Source organism: Nilaparvata lugens, chromosome 10 (assembly GCF_014356525.2).
Source record: "Nilaparvata lugens isolate BPH chromosome 10, ASM1435652v1, whole genome shotgun sequence".
Classification (NCBI taxonomy): domain Eukaryota; kingdom Metazoa; phylum Arthropoda; class Insecta; order Hemiptera; family Delphacidae; genus Nilaparvata; species Nilaparvata lugens.
In genome coordinates, this window is record NC_052513.1 from 33,060,093 (window position 1) to 33,076,742 (window position 16,650).

The following is a 16,650-nucleotide window of genomic DNA, read 5'->3' on the forward strand; positions in this document are numbered from 1 at the left end:
CTTCACGATACAGAGACAACCTAGAAAAGAGCCATTGATTTAGAATTTTTTTTCAATAAGATATATTATGAAAAAATATTAATGGAGATAATAAGTGAGAAAGGGGACTGGCTAGTCACGCAGAGAGTAAAAAAATTGACTCTGAGACTGCCAATAGTCTCATCAAGTCCAAAAATTTGGAAAAAGTAAAAATTATAGTCTAGTCTAAAGGTTTTCGTGAAAAATCCTCCTAACGATCAGAAACTCCATGGACTGACCCATGTTTTCGTGCTGAAGGCGTTGGAGATAGCAGAATTGAAAATGCCACTGTCTCGATGTTTTCACGTGATCTGATGGCCCGTGTAACTTTAGATCTTCGTGCTATTGCTTTCCGAAAAAAATTAAGGTACCCCAATTTTTAAATTTCTATACGTTTCAAGGTCCCCTGAGTCCGAAAAAGTGGTTTTTGGCTATTGGTCTGTATGTGTGTGTGTGTGTGTGTGTGTGTGGTGTGTGTGTGTGTGTGTGTGTGTGTGTGTGTGTACACGATATCTCATCTCCCAATTAACGGAATGACTTGAAATTTGGAACGTAAGGTCCTTACACTATAAGGATCCGACACGAACAATTTCGATTAAATGCAATCCAAGATGGCGGCTAAAATTACGAAAATGTTGTCAAAAACAGGGTTTTTCGCGATTTTCTCAAAAACTGCTCCAACGATTTTGATCAAATTCATACCTAAAATAGTCATTGATAAGCTCTATCAACTGCAACAAGTCCTATATCTGTAAAAATTTCAGGAGCTCCGCACCATCTATGCAAAGTTTGATTTTAGATTCTCAATTATCAGCCTTCATATACAATGTAAACAACTAATTTCAAGTGGAAAATATAGAGCATAAAAATCTCTGCAATTAATGACAGGAACATTTTCACCTAAAATTGAAAATAAGCTTGAAATTCGAGAAAATGTGATTATTAAATTGCAAACTGTTGGCAAGTGTTGGTTCTATTAAATCATTCACTACGAAGAGATAGCAGACCTCGTGTGTCTCCAGCGTTATTGTCCTATCACCAGCTGTCTCATATCTTTGAATAGTAGACTTGAGACGCGCGAAAACACTGGCGTCAGGTGATCAATTTTCATAACGGCAAGGAAAGTTGTGTGAGTGCGCCACACCAGATTATTACTACCTATTTTTCTAAACCACAAAACAATTTATTGATTCCCGGCTGGAACACGGGGCAACGGGGGGCTCAATTAAACCAATTCCGAAAGAAGCGCTGTGCTTCAACCACTCTAAAAGAAGGCATCAACGGCGAGCGCAACCTATAGTCTAACTATAGTATAGTATTACGAATTCAACAGTAGCCTAGTTCAGTCTAGATAGATTCAGTTTAGAATAGTCTATTGTCTAGGCTAGTCTGACGTCTAATTTACTCTGAACTCTGATTTTCTCTCCTCCATTCTTTTTCAGGATGACACAAGACTGGAATTCCAATAGAGTGAATCATGTTTCAGCGATCTTCTCCAGTCAATACTCGTACAGACTAGAGCGTCACGAACACGCCACTTTCGATTAGCTGATTATATCTGTATTTGTACAGAAACAGTGAGGTAAGCATAGCATCAGCTGATGAAAAGTGAAATGCATGTGTTCGTGGCGCTCAAGTCTGTATGCACCTTTTAAATTACACCCAATTCTACGTGTAGAACACTCTATGTACAATTAAGTTAGTACGGTAAATAAATGAATATGGTACATGAAACATATCATCGCGAACGTAGGTAGGGTACCTATTAGGCCAATATTAATATGGACATTTGAAAATTCATGCTGTTGAAAAAATACATGTTTTTGAATTAAGTAAGTAAGTAAGTAACTCACCAATTTATTTCCAGAAAGCTTGATTTGTACTATTAGTGGAGTTTAATCAAAGTACATACTCTGTAGCAATATTTTTCAACTTTTACACTACTATTAGATGCAACGGAAAATACGGTTATTTTGTCAATAACTTCACTATAAATACTATAACTAAAAAAAATCTTATTTTTTTGTTTTATATTTGAGAAAGTGAGTAATATCGGTTGAATTTTGCATTTGAATAAAACATCATGTTCGATAAACGAGTCACATCTATTCAAACAGTCTGACATGTCTGGTACACTATTTTTCAGTTTTAACCCTTGCCTGATAATTTTGAAAGCCTCTAGAACTTCTTTCAATTTCCGACATGTGTTTCACCCTCTATTGACTGTCTACCACTCTATCTTCTTCCTAACTGAATTGCCATTATTTTTAGACTATCTGGTGAAGTAATACGATATCCCGCGTTCTGCTGTCTTGACAGAGATAGTCTCTAATACCAGATTAGAGACTAATATTTTCTCTAGTATATAGAGAAAACAAGAGAAAGAGTGAGTGATAGGTAGAGAGAAAGAATGAGACAGTGAACAACCTCTATTTCTAAGGAATGTCTTCACGATACAGAGACAACCTAGATAAGAGCCATTGATTTCGATTTTTTTTTTCAATAAGGTATATTATAAAATAATATTAATGGAGATAAGTGAGAAAGGGGACTGGCTAGTCACGCAGAGAGTAAAAAAATTGACTCTGAGACTGCCAATAGTCTCATCAAGTCCAAAAATTTGGAAAAAGTAAAAATTATAGTCTAGTCTAAAGGTTTTCGTGAAAAATCCTCCTAACAATCAGAAACTCCAAGGGCTGACGCATGTTTTCGTGCTGAAGGCGTTGGAGATAGCAGAATTGAAAATGCCACTGTCTCGATGTTTTCACGTGATCTGATGGCCCGTGTAACTTTAGATCTTCGTTTTTTACTTTCCTTGCCCTATTACCGTAGGTAAGGAAAGTATTGCTTTCCGAAAAAAATTAAGGTACCCCAATTTCTAAATTTCTATACGTTTCAAGGTCCCCTGAGCCCGAAAAAGTGGTTTTTGGGTATTGGTCTGTATCTGTATGTGTGTGTGTGTGTGTGTGTTGTGTGTGTGTGTGTGTGTGTGGTGTGTGTGTGTGTGTGTGTGTGTTGTGTGTGTGTGTGGTGTGTGTGTGTGTGTGTGGTGTGTGGTGTGTGTGTGTGTGTGTGTGTGTGTGGTGTGTGTGTGTGTGTGTTGTGTGTGTGTGTGGTGTGTGTGTGTGTGTGTGTGTGTGTGTGTTGTGTGTGTGTGTGTATGAGTGTATGTGCGTCTGTGTACACGATATCTCATCTCCCAATTAACGGAATGACTTGAAATTTGGAACATAAGGTCTTTACACTATAAGGATTCGACACGAACAATTTCGATCAAATGCAATCCAAGATGGCGGCTAAAATGACGAAAATGTTGTCAAAAACAGGGTTTTTCGCGATTTTCTCAAAAACGGCTCCAACGATTTTGATCAAATTCATATCTAAAATAGTCATTGATAAGCTCTATCAACTGCAACAAGTCCTATATCTGTAAAAATTTCAGGAGCTCCGCCCCATCTATGCAAAGTTTGATTTTAGATTCTCAATTATCAGCCTTCATATACAATGTAAACAACTAATTTCAAGTGGAAAAGATAGAGCATAAAAATCTCTGCAATTAATGTCCAGTAACATTTTCACCTAAAATTGAAAATAAGCTTGAAATTCGAGAAAATGTGATTATTAAATTGCAAACTGTTGGCAAGTGTTGGTTCTATTAAATCATTCACTACGAAGAGATAGCAGACTTTGTGTGTCTCCAGCGTTATTGTCCCATCACCAGCTGTCTCATATCTTTGAATAGTAGACTTGAGACGCGCGAAAACACTAGCGTCAGGTGATCAATTTTCATAACGGCAAGGAAAGTTGTGTGAGTGCGCCACACCAGATTTTTACTACCTATTTTTCTAAACCACAAAACAATTTATTGATTCCCGGCTGGAACACGGGGCAACGGGGGGCTCAATTAAACCGATTCCGAAATAAGCGCTGTGCTTCAACCCACTCGAAAAGAAGGCATCAACGGCGAGCGCAACCTATAGTCTGACTATAGTATAGTATTACGAATTCAACAGTAGCCTAGTTCAGTCTAGATAGATTCAGATTAGAATAGTCTAATGTCTATGCTAGTCTGACGTCTAATTTACTCTGAACTCTGATTTTCTCTCCTCCATTCTTTTTCCATATATTTGTATCAGGATGGCACAAGACTGGAATTTCAATAGAGAGAATCATGTTTCAGCGATCTTCTCCAGTCAAGACTCGTACAGACTAGAACGCCACTTTCGATTAGCTGATTATATCTGTATTTGTATAGAAACAGTGAGGTAAGCATAGCATCAGCTGATGAAAATCGAAATGCATGTGTTCGTGGTGCTCAAGTCTGTATGCACCTTTTAAATTACACCCAATTCTACGTGTAGAACAACTCTATGTACAATTAAGTTAGTACGGTAAATAAATGAATATGGTACATGAAACATATCATCGCGAACGTAGGTAGGGTACCTATTAGGCCAATATTAAATATGGACATTTGAAAATTCATGCTGTTGAAAAAATACATGTTTTTTGAATTAAGTAAGTAAGTAAGTAAACTCACCAATTTATTTCCAGAAAGCTTGATTTGTACTATTAGTGGAGTTTAATCAAAGTACATACTCTGTAGCAATATTTTTCAACTTTTTACACTACTATTAGATGCAACGGAAAATACGGTTATTTTGTCAATAACTTCACTATAAATACTATAACTAAAAAAAATCTTATTTTTTTGTTTTATATTTGAGAAAGTGAGTAATATCGGTTGAATTTTGCATTTGAATAAAACATCATGTTCGATAAACGAGTCACATCTATTCAAACAGTCTGACATGTCTGGTACACTATTTTTCAGTTTTAACCCTTGCCTGATAATTTTGAAAGCCTCTAGAACTTCTTTCAATTTCCGACATATGTTTCACCCTCTATTGACTGTCTACCACTCTATCTTCTTCCCTAACTGAATTGCCATTATTTTTAGACTATCTGCTGAAACTAAAAAATTCCTTGAATATGACCGTCTGCTTCCTATACACACTACACTATGTATGTTGAAGTCAAGAGAAAACTTTGTTGTTGAGAGGTCCGAAATTCGTTAAATAGAGGTAAATAAGCAGCAAAAACTCTAAATGTCATGGGTCCAGGTAAAAATTCGTTGTGTAGAAGATTTCGTTAAGTGGAGGTTCGTTATAGAGAGGTTCGTCTGTATTTATATAGAGCCTCTCATTTAAAAACATGACAGTCAATAAAAGAGACAGACAACCTAGAGAACTGTTGTGAATTCTATCCTTAGATAAAAATATTTCGCAATAATATCAATTTCACTATAGGAGTTATGTTATATCTAATGGTACTACACTATATATATAACATACCTACACTATTACCTTTGAATCAAGAAACTGTAGAGTCTACAGCCTATTATTTATATAGAGCCTCTCATTTAAAAATGACAGTCAGTAAAACAGAGAGACAATCTAAAGAAGTGTTCCGAATCCTATCCGGCGATCAAAATATTTCGCAATGATATCAATATCACTATGGGAGTTATTTTATATCTATAGTACTACACTATATCTATAACATACCTACAATATTACCTTTATTGCAGAAATCTTTAGGCCTACAAACCGCCAATTCTTTATTGCAAAAGGCTTCATAGTATAGGCTACACAGTAGGCTCTCTGTATATTACAGTGTAATATTGCAATCCAATAGCCTAAAACAGCATTCAGATTCAGCATTGGATCAATGGGAAGCATTCATATTATCTACAAGGAATTATGACAGTTTTGAGTGAATCTGAGCAAAGGAATAGCCTTGCCTTATACAGTACTCTTGTGGTCCATTTATTAGGCTACTGGGTACTCGCTTTCACCTTTAGAAAAATCTCAGAGCCTCAGGCGATGGCTGATGAGAGTCAGTGACTCAAGATCTGAGATTAGGCTAATTTGGCGAGGATAGTAATGATAGTCATCTATGCTAATCAGGCTGTAAGAGTTGGGGAATTATTGTAGTGATCAGAAAACGCACACTTTACATCCAGTACCAATAATTATTCAAAATCAAATGTTAAATAGTCACTAATTGACTATTTTAGTGATTAATTTATTAATGTTAATAAAACATTGTATCATCGAAGTAAATGGACAAATAAATGGATAATTTATATGTTGATCCTATTAATTATTTGTAATTAATGATTTAGAGCTAAAAAAGGAAGACATGAATTATGACAAAAATTAAAATCAGTGTGGTCTACTCCCAACGTTAGTAGACAGATCTGTCTACTTACTTTGGTCTACTCCAACCCTATAGCCGAAATTAAAATAAATATATATTACTAGCCGTCAGGCTCGCTTCGCTCGCCATATCCGTCTAGCCAGGGGGCTCCGCCCCCTGGACCCCCGACTGGATCGTCCAAGAATGAGATCAGCAGGCTCGCTTCACTCGCCTGCATTTTTCATTTGAGCATTTTTATCATATGTTAGGACAATCCAGTCGGGGGTCCAGACTAAACGTCTGGCTAAACGGATATGGCGAGCTAAGCGAGCTTGACGGCTAGTAATATAATATTCCCAGGATTGAAGTAGCAGTGCCCAATCAATTTTTCCGCGATAAATGCATTTAAATCTTCAACTTGGTTCCAACCTAACAAAGTCAACTCAACTTAATGCCAACCTGACAAAATTATTAATTTAGTTGCCAGTTAACAACTGTTTCGAAGAGGTACTCTATCTACATTATAGTTCTATAGTAACATATGATATGGAAATTTCAATTATAATTAAGAGATTGGGAGAAGAAGAATATACATGCTAAAAGACGAACTTTAAACCCTTAAAAACAACCCTTAGAGTTAAAATATTGTCAAAAGATTTCTTAGTGCGCCTTTAAAGGGCCAATTGAACATAGTCTACCTACCAAATTTGAACGTTTTTGGTCCGGCAGATTTTTAGTTATGCGAGTGAGTGAGTGAGTGAGTGAGTGAGTCAGTCAGTCAGTGAGTGAGTGCCATTTCGCTTTTATATATATAGATTTATAGAACTTATCTACCCTTAAACTTCAGTTCTAAAGAAAAACTCTTGCGTTTTGTGAATAAAACTCTTGCTTTATTTGCTTTGAATGCATGAGTATTATTCAAACATGAATAGAGTGATAAAAGCTGTCTTAATTTTTCGATTTACTTTTAATCAACTACTTATCTACTAGAATCATAATAAAGAAGAGAAGTTTGTATTTTCACCAATAAAAAATACTGTGTCAATACATAAATACACTTATCAATGGTCGTATTGGACCATGTATATGTCACGACACAGTATTGGAAATAAACCGTTTGATTTTAACAAACGAGCAACGAAATTTCATATTTTTATGGTATAATATGCATTAACACAATAGAAACAACATTAAATTGTATATGATGCATTAATTTAAAGTTCATTATCAAAAGTTCTCATAATGAGTTTCTTGATCAATGACTAATTTATTGTAAGTTTTCTCAAGTTCATTGATGAAGAACCCTATTAGTTCCATAATAAAAGTATAATAAATTATGAGATTTCAAGTTCCATATCAATCTAGAATTCTATAACTTACGAATACTGACGAAAAAATCCACTAAAATTCTCTCCAAACGGATGTTATCAACACTAATAACTCGTCCACTCAAACAGAATTTTTCCACTAGATTGACTTGAATTTCAATTAATTTCCATCAAACAAGGATTTTAATCTAATTAATAGAATCAACTATCTGAAAAGAATAATAAAACACTCACTGATGTACCGGTTCTTGTCTGAAAAACGACACTAAAACATCCTAAAAAGTTACAAAAATGAAGTTGAATTCTTCTACTCACTTAAAACTGTCATCAATAGGGTTGTGTGGCAGAGAGGACCTAACTCTCACGCTATAAATATTAGTGCTAACTCTATAAAATGAATATTTATTTATTTATTTGTGGAATTAATAAATCCATCCGTTTATCTATCCATATTTATTTAGATATTTAGTAGATCATATCGTTCTCAACTCATTTTGAATAATTGGGAAAGGAACGACAGGCTTAAAGTCAAAAACTGTTCTTTACACAAAATTTTGATAGAAATTGTCCAAAATTAGGTTATGTTTATCACTTAATTTATGTTTTGTCCAATAAAGTCTATTAATCAATTCAATCCAATCCTCATAAATAGCGTCAATACTTCTCAGTCAACCAACGCTTATACTCTAATTTACATTAAATGACGGTAATGCTAATTATTCAACGAATTTTACAAAGTATGAAAAATTAATCAATGAGAATAGAGATTGAATGCAATTGGAATAACGATAATGTAATATTGTGATGTAACTTCATAAATCGGCGGTGTTTGAACAAATAATTGTCGATTCTCTAAGAAGGACTAGTACAGATGAAGAAAGCCAATAACCTTGAAGAATAATATAAAAAGTTGAAAATATTCTCACTGGAAACAATTCAATTTTTTTTCAAGTTGACTGAATCCTCAAAAGTGGTAATGATCTTCCATTACACATTCTCAGAGAGAACTAAAATTAATGGAGTAAACTATAGTCTCAGCAGATAGAATAATCACTTAAATAACAGTGTGGTAACAGTTATTACACATAAATAACAGTTTGGTAGCATCTATTATCTATGGATAACAGTCAGGTAACAGTTATTATGCATAGATAACCGGGTGGTAACGGTTATTATGTGTGGAAGGTATCATTTGATAAAATTAACTCTACAATTTTTGGTTATCAAAACTTCTAGACAGCAATCTCTGCAAAATTGATAGTGGAATAATCAAATGATTAAAAACCGATCTTCACTTGGAACCGGTTTGAGAACAGTTCCGTTTTAATGAGGAATCAATGAGTATTTCTGAAGTACCTACTTCATCAGTGGTATTATTGCTGGTTGATATCTATTATAGAGGTTAGAATGGTATTTCAGTAAACTTTAAAATACGAACTTCTTCATCATTTTGCATCATAAATCCAAAATGTATTGCATCATGAATTTTTGTCATAGTTTAGTTTGCTCTAGTAGTTTATTTTCTCTCTTTTGTTGACATCTATAATTTTACTATTGGTTCATTAGTTTTTCAAACCTCTTGTTCTTATTCGATAGCTAAGTTGTTTTTCACATTTTTTTATTGTATTTTCCTTAGGCTCACGATCAGACTTGATGTGCCATTTGATTATTTTTATATTTTTATGATGAATACAAATATTGTGTGACTTTTTCAATTGTTGTGAAAGTGAAGAAGAATCAATAAATTATTATTATTATTATTATTATTATTATTATTATTATTATTATTATTATTATTACAAGTTGTAGGTGGTATTCCTATGTTTCAAAAACACTACAAAATAATAAAATAAAATATTTTGACTAGTATAATTTACCCTATTATATAATATCAAGCTGATTTTGAATAAAGAGACTTGACAGTCACTTATATATTACTAGCAGGTAACCTGTGCTTTGCAAGGGTCTAATTAAAAACTTGACAAACTGAAAACTTGAACAACTGAAATATTGAAGAATTATTTGAAATAGGCCTATAACGTACCATCATCGGTAAATTATTAATTTATATGCAAAATTTCAAGTTGATCAGTCTAGTAATTCAGACGTGATAATGTGTCATTCGTGAATTTCCTATCCCGTACGTGTATGAGCCAGTTATTTTCTTTATTATTTATTATAGGAGATACTAATAGTGAAATACTAATTTTGGTTGTAGCATCATTATCAATCTAGATATGAGAGATTTTATTTACAGTATAAAAATATATTAGATTATATCTTTCAGTTACAGAAACTAGTTTCTTGTTATTTTAATAAACTAATATAACGAGCTATATTAGTATATTAGATTTATTATTAGAGTAATTTATTATTAATTCATGAACCTAGCATTGCTTTAAGTTCTATATTATCAAGTCAAATTGATTCAGGGTTTGTTTTATTATCATATAATCAAGTGAAATTAAGTTTAAAATTATTACTGTAGTGTATAATTTTTTAATGCTGATATTTTTGTTGTATTTTTGAGGAAATAAATTTGATTTGATTTAATATTTGTGATAATTTCATGTCATTCTAAACGAATAACCCAATGTACCTAGAATACTAGGCACAATGTATTCTAGGTACCTTGTAATAACCTATACAACACTTTTTTACATGCATTACTACACATGAAAGCCGCATTAGTATAATATCATTACTTGGAATATATCTGCATTGCAATATATCAACAATTATTGGAACTTGGTCTGACCTTGCCATCTATTTATTCCAGAGACTAGCAGTTAATTATAAAACGCATTCAAATAAATCATGAGAATTGTGAAGTGACCAAACTCGATTAAATTACAATATAATAATTATAAATCTGACAATTTTGTACATTTTCAGAATAATATTCGAGTAGCAAGCCTCATTATTATAATAAGCGATCGAGTTAATTATCATAAATTTAATTTATCATAAATGCACAACTGCGTGTGATTGCAAATAAAACATGATTTTTAGAGTAAACCCATGTCTGTTATAATTATATAACACAACTTTTGTATTAATGTTGTTCAACATAATAAATTGTGTAAATTTTATTTTGATTACATTCCCAAGTCAAAACATGAATACTTATTCTCTATTTTCGGATGAACTGTTGAATCCGGTTCATAAGTGACAGGATGAATACATTAAAAAATTTAAAAATCTAACAAGAATTCAAATTTAGACAAAAAATTGTTGCAAAAAGTGAACTGGACGCATTTGAAATGAATAAATGAGTTGAAAAACAGGATCCTGACCACCAAATCAATAAAAAGCACATTGAAGCTTACATAAGTTGCAATATAAGACTTGAAAAAAACGATGATTACGCACGGGTATCAACAAAAAATGGTTGAAAAAATTATTGCAAGAAAATTAACGGAAAAAATAAGTGCAAAAATTCAACGAATTGACAAAAATTTTGAACAGAATCAACTTCTCACATTTTTTTGCAAACACGCAACATCAACCTTGGCAATGAAGTTGATCTCAGGTTCGACAACTTTCTAAAACTTGGACAACTTGATGCTAGACAAATAAATAAATATACCTGAGACAAGCTCGTCAATTGGAACGCGATAGTCATTATGTCTTCAAAAAGCGCGCATTACTGGCTCAAAAAAGAAAAGTATGAAAATCAGAAGAAGCGAGAAGAAACTAAGAACCGAGAAGGAGAAGAAAATAGGACGAAGAGAAGAAGAATAAGCGAGAAAAAGGAGAAACAAGTAAAAGAGTTAATAGGAGCGAGAAGAGGAAAAGAAGAAGAAGAAGGAAAAGAAGAAAGGAGGAAGAGGAGAAGAGAAAGAAAAATAGTAGGAGGAGGTGGAGGAAGAGAAAAAGGAGAAGAAAATTACGAAGCGAGAAAAGAAGGAGAAAATAGGAGGAAGAGAAGGAGAAGAGAGGAAGGAAAGTAGAAGAAGGAGGAGGTGGAGGAAGAGAAGTAGTAAATTAAGAAGTGGGAGGAGGAGGAAGAGGATGACGAGGAGGAGAAGAAAAAGAAGAAGAAGAAGATAGTGAAGAATGGAGAATGTAACACTGACAAAAAGTAGAAGAAAGAATAAGCGAGAAAAAGGAGAAAAGGAAGAAGAAAAATACGAGGCAATTTTAAAAAATAAAAATAGGGGGAAGAAGAGATGGAAAAGTAGTAGTGAAGCGAGGAGACGAAGAAGAAGGAGAAGAAGACTAAGAAGAAGAAGGATAGAACAGTACGTGTTAATCTTTGAAACTCATCCCTGGCACAAAAACTACAACAACTCAAGTGTAAATTGGCGTTTTTCACATCTCAAACCAGTCTATGAAGTGATATGATGTCCGTTACTAACTCAATTTGTTCAGACCATACTTACTAGTTACTAAGTATAGTACTTGAAAACATTTTCTGTGTACAGTCATTAAGTAACATGAAACATGGTAATGCGTTTTGTTATGACTAACTGAACAATTAGTTTCACTTGGGTGATGAGATAGATATTTCTACAGAGAACACCTCAAAAGGGTGATCATATATTTAAAAAAAAATAATAATTTACAAGTAATTCATCATAATATACTTTATAACTCAACAGACACTTCTGCTACAAGTATGCTTCTTTGGATTTATTGGCAACAATTCATTTCAAGTTTCATTCTAAGGAATTTACATTAATTATTATCAAACGAAATCCCAATTAAATGCTGTAATTCACCCCGAAGTCTTCTGCTACTGCAAATATTGACAACACGGTAAACAGCTAGATGGAAATTAGATGAGCGCTACTATTCAAAAATTAATTTTGAAGTCTTCGGGGTGTTTTACAACATTTAATTGGGATTTCGTTTGATAATTATTATTCATTTGAACAAATTAATGCAACTTCCAATTTATCTCCATCTGTAGACTTTACATTATTTTGAAATCAGAACCGAACATAAAATTGAATCGACTTCAAGATGTTAATTTTATGTAATGTCAAAATGTAAATCCATTCACAATATAATAGTATGATGACTTTCACCGAAATTTTATTCAACAAAACATAACATATTTTCTGGACTAGTGTATGAATCAAAATTCGGGGGAGGGACAGTTTTGGGCTGTGCCTGTTGGTCCATACTAACATTCTATACATTCTATACTCACTGGTTGGTCCTCCCACAATTATTTTGATTAATTGTGTGTTATTGCATCATCAAATAAATCATTATTATAAAACACTTTCCAAAAACATACTTCAATTAATTGTTAAAATAAAATATTATAGAATACAACACAACATTACAATACAAAACAGTCAAATACAAACTTCGAATCACAATACCCATCGCTTCTCAAGAATACACCTTATCTACTTGATATGCATTTATACCTGTAGTTATATATATAACGATTATAATTCCGCAATACATATCTATGTTTTGGAATAGAGCCACCACTTCTTCGATTCATTCTTGACCCATGAATGGAATTTAAATGAGAACACTCCTATTCTTTTCTATGCTAATCTTATTGCTTCTATTTTTTTGCAGTCAGCTGTATTGTGTTGAAGTGGAGTGGAGACCTTCGCTTGATACATAAATTTAGAGCGCTAAACAAATTTGTAGTGCTTATCAAAGAGCCTCAATGATTTCGATTCATGTACAAAGAGTAGAATAATTTTGGATTTTGGAGATTTCTCATTTTCTCTAAAATGTCCTAAGTTATACAAAATTGTAGACAACAAATCTTCTGAGATACTTACAGCACAGAGTAAAAAACATAGCTCCTTCTTTTGTGCTTATAGCCTACATTGATTCCGATTTATGTAAAAGATAGAGAATAAAGAATAAATTTGGATTTTGAAGATTCTTCATTTTGTATAATATGTCATATCTACAAAATTTTAGACAACATATCTTTTGAGATAGGCTAATTATTGCCTACAATACATCAATATAGATATTGGTGTGTGATGTACCAAATTAAGCCAGGTACCTGTCCTGCAGGGTTCCGATCCCACTCCGATACGATCACGGATGACAACGACCTAGAATGCTACAAAACACAGATGTCCGTCATGTGTCCTACCACCACCCAACATAAATATCGGACATGAGTCGGATCGGAACTCTATATGAATCCAATTTATGCTTAAAATACATATGAAAGTAGACGATACTTATTATTCTGGATGCTAAATAGATTTGTAAACCACACCATGATATTATAGTTTTAAATAAATAGAAAGCAAATATTACAGAATACAATACATAAATAATAATATATAAGAATGTGTTGAAACGAATTAGACCTTAATTTTAAAGATACCTTATTATGTAGAGAGCTCTAAACAAATTCAAACTATATGTAAGGACAAAGGTGGCTCAGCCACCGAAAATTTCCAAAAATAATGTAAGTTTCTAAGGGCCGTTTGTACAGTATAGATTGCTAAACTCGAGTTCAAGTTAATCTGAAAGTTTAAACTTGAATCGATTTTCTCAGTGCATTTACTAATCCAGTTTAAGTTAAACTAGTTTAGCGTTAAGTTGGTAATAGAATGTTATCTTTTATAATATTAGGAAGGGTAATTTTTACAGGAAATTTGCTATTTGTTTACAAACCATCAATAAATTGAGGTTATGTAGAGCTACTATTTCCTGGTTCAAAATCTACAGAGCTGTAAGCTGTACGGTGATAAAAGTGAAAAGCGATCAAGAAATTCTTCAAAAAATGATGAAATGCTATATTACTATAAGAAAAAAACTTATATTTAGTTGGCACCAAAAAATATAATCTAGAATGTGAGATTAAAACCCTATTTTGTTATGAAAATATACTTAAATCTACTACGGTCTTCCTCGTTTATTAGAAATCTATCGAAAGCAAAATATCTCAGTTATGTGTTGTTAAAAACATGTTTTCTAATCAAAAATCACTGATAAAAATTGTCTTATTTTCTATCGAGTGGCTTATTTAATCAAATACTAAATTGGCACTTGCTTTACTCAAGCAAAACCGTTAAAAAAATTCTCTATCATCCCAGAAATTTAAATGATTCGTTTTTTGCCCAATTTTTCTCAGTTCCAAAATTTCTTCACAGTCATCTTCATCAATTGCATTGAAAACTTCTATCAATTCCTGTCAATTATATCAATAATGATTCACTATAACCTAAATAATTATTATCGTCTACAGAAGCATTAAAAACAAACGTCGAAAAATAATTGACTATTAGCTGTTTCCATATCAAATTTTACAGATGTCAAGTTAATCCAAATTATTTGGTTTAAACCTCCTGTTTTGGAGGTTTAAGCTTTCCCAGAGTTTAAACTCAATACAGAGTTTAAACTGATACTGCGCAAACGGAATTTTAGTTTAAATTTAAACAAAAAAAATCCTGATTTGGTTTAAGCTTTAGCTCAAACTTACACTGTGCAAACGGCCCTGAGTGTTTTTGTTTTCCACCTATCTGTATCGTGTTTCCTGTTTAGATTAGTATTATATCTATGTATAAATATATACTGTATGAAGATATGAATAAAGCCTCCTCAAGAGATAGGAGATAGAGGATATAGAATCAGATATGAAAAATATACTTCAAAGATACATAATCCTATGGAAATCAAAGATTTAAAGAGTATAGAACTTGTGGAACAGATGTGTACCTAATAAAATCAGAAGCCCACACATACTTCTACCGGTACATTATTTGCATTTTTCAGAATAGTTGTCATCCATTTTGAATTTCTATTATCAAGATGAGAGTTCTCCTTTGGTTTATGTTGCTGACCTACATTACGCTTTATTAGGTTGTTCTGAATTGCCCATTTATGCTCACACATTTGTATTTTATTGGTATGCTAATTTTCTCAGCCATTCGTTGGTTAGGAATTTCGCGTTGAGGTTTTGTTTTGAGCCAATCGTTTGTCTCTATTCACAGCCTTTATATCGACTTACACACAGCTTTTATATCGACTTACACACAGCCTTTATATCGACTTACACACAGCCTTTATATCGACTTACATGGTTCAGAATGTATTCTGACAATATTTACAACACTTTAGTTTAGGTTGGAATATATTAGAAATATAAATATAGGTCAGTTCATGGTAAGTACAGTAATTCAGATTTCAAACAAAATCTACTTTGAACTCCTCAGAAACTTTGATTATTGAATATAAAATGTCTCTCATCCAGGCACAAATCTATGGCTTACATTGGCATCATCCTTAATGAAAAAAAGCAATTTAGAAAATGTATTATAAGGTCCATTTTATAGAGAGGTTTGACATTATCTACAAAATCTGTGCTCTACAAAATCTATCAAAATGAAACACAATCACAATAGGTAGACCTACCAACTCGTACCATCAATAGTAAAGAAATATCCATGGCAGGTACAACATTTCCCTAGCTAAATAAAGCTGTAAAAAGATTTTCTCAAAAAGATTTCAAGGTCAAACATCATAGATGAGATAACTTCACAAGGGAATCATCATCACACAAGTTTTAATAATATAGTGAGTAACTCAAAAAAACACCCATCTTAGGGCCGACTGCGCCCTAACTTCGCCCTCCTAGGTCAAAATAAAGGCAGTCATTCAATTCAATTCAATCTCTGTATATCAACTTTATTATACTGTAGTGAGATTTACTTTAAATTGACAGTATTTATTATAAATAAGACCAACGCTTCCTGTTGATTCAATGCTGACAGTTTAAAGTGAATCTAATAAGATGTATGCTAAATAATAATAATACGCCTCTCACGAATAGTGATGCAAATAGCTTTCCTACAAGGAAAAAATTAACAATTTATGTAGCCTACCTCACTAAATACAATCTATTTATATAATATAATTTATTTACATAATATAATTTATTTACCTTATGCTTGTTGCGTGCTACCATCACCCCGTTAGGAAAAATGGCGAGTCCTTTTCGTATCAGGTACTGAAACAAGATAAAAAAGGAAAAATGAAGAAAAGTTGATAATGTAACATCAATTTGACATTTTATAGATGGAAATGTATGATTAGTTAATAAGTTTTTCCACTGGAAAACTGAATCAAAGATTTGTCAGGTTGAAGTCTCATTGATTTTAGA

General features: G+C 32.8%; 1 protein-coding gene across 2 annotated transcripts in view; it reads right to left on the reverse strand.

Annotated features, from left to right (window-relative positions):
• Window positions 1-16,650, reverse strand: part of LOC111043234 (inositol-trisphosphate 3-kinase homolog) — a 205,680-nt gene that overhangs the window by 161,035 nt on the left and 27,995 nt on the right. For both annotated transcript variants that reach the window (XM_022328139.2, XM_039436676.1), the window contains exon 2: window positions 16,432-16,497. In XM_022328139.2, coding sequence (XP_022183831.2) covers window positions 16,432-16,497 — 66 coding nt within the window. The remainder of the gene's footprint in view (window positions 1-16,431; window positions 16,498-16,650) is intronic.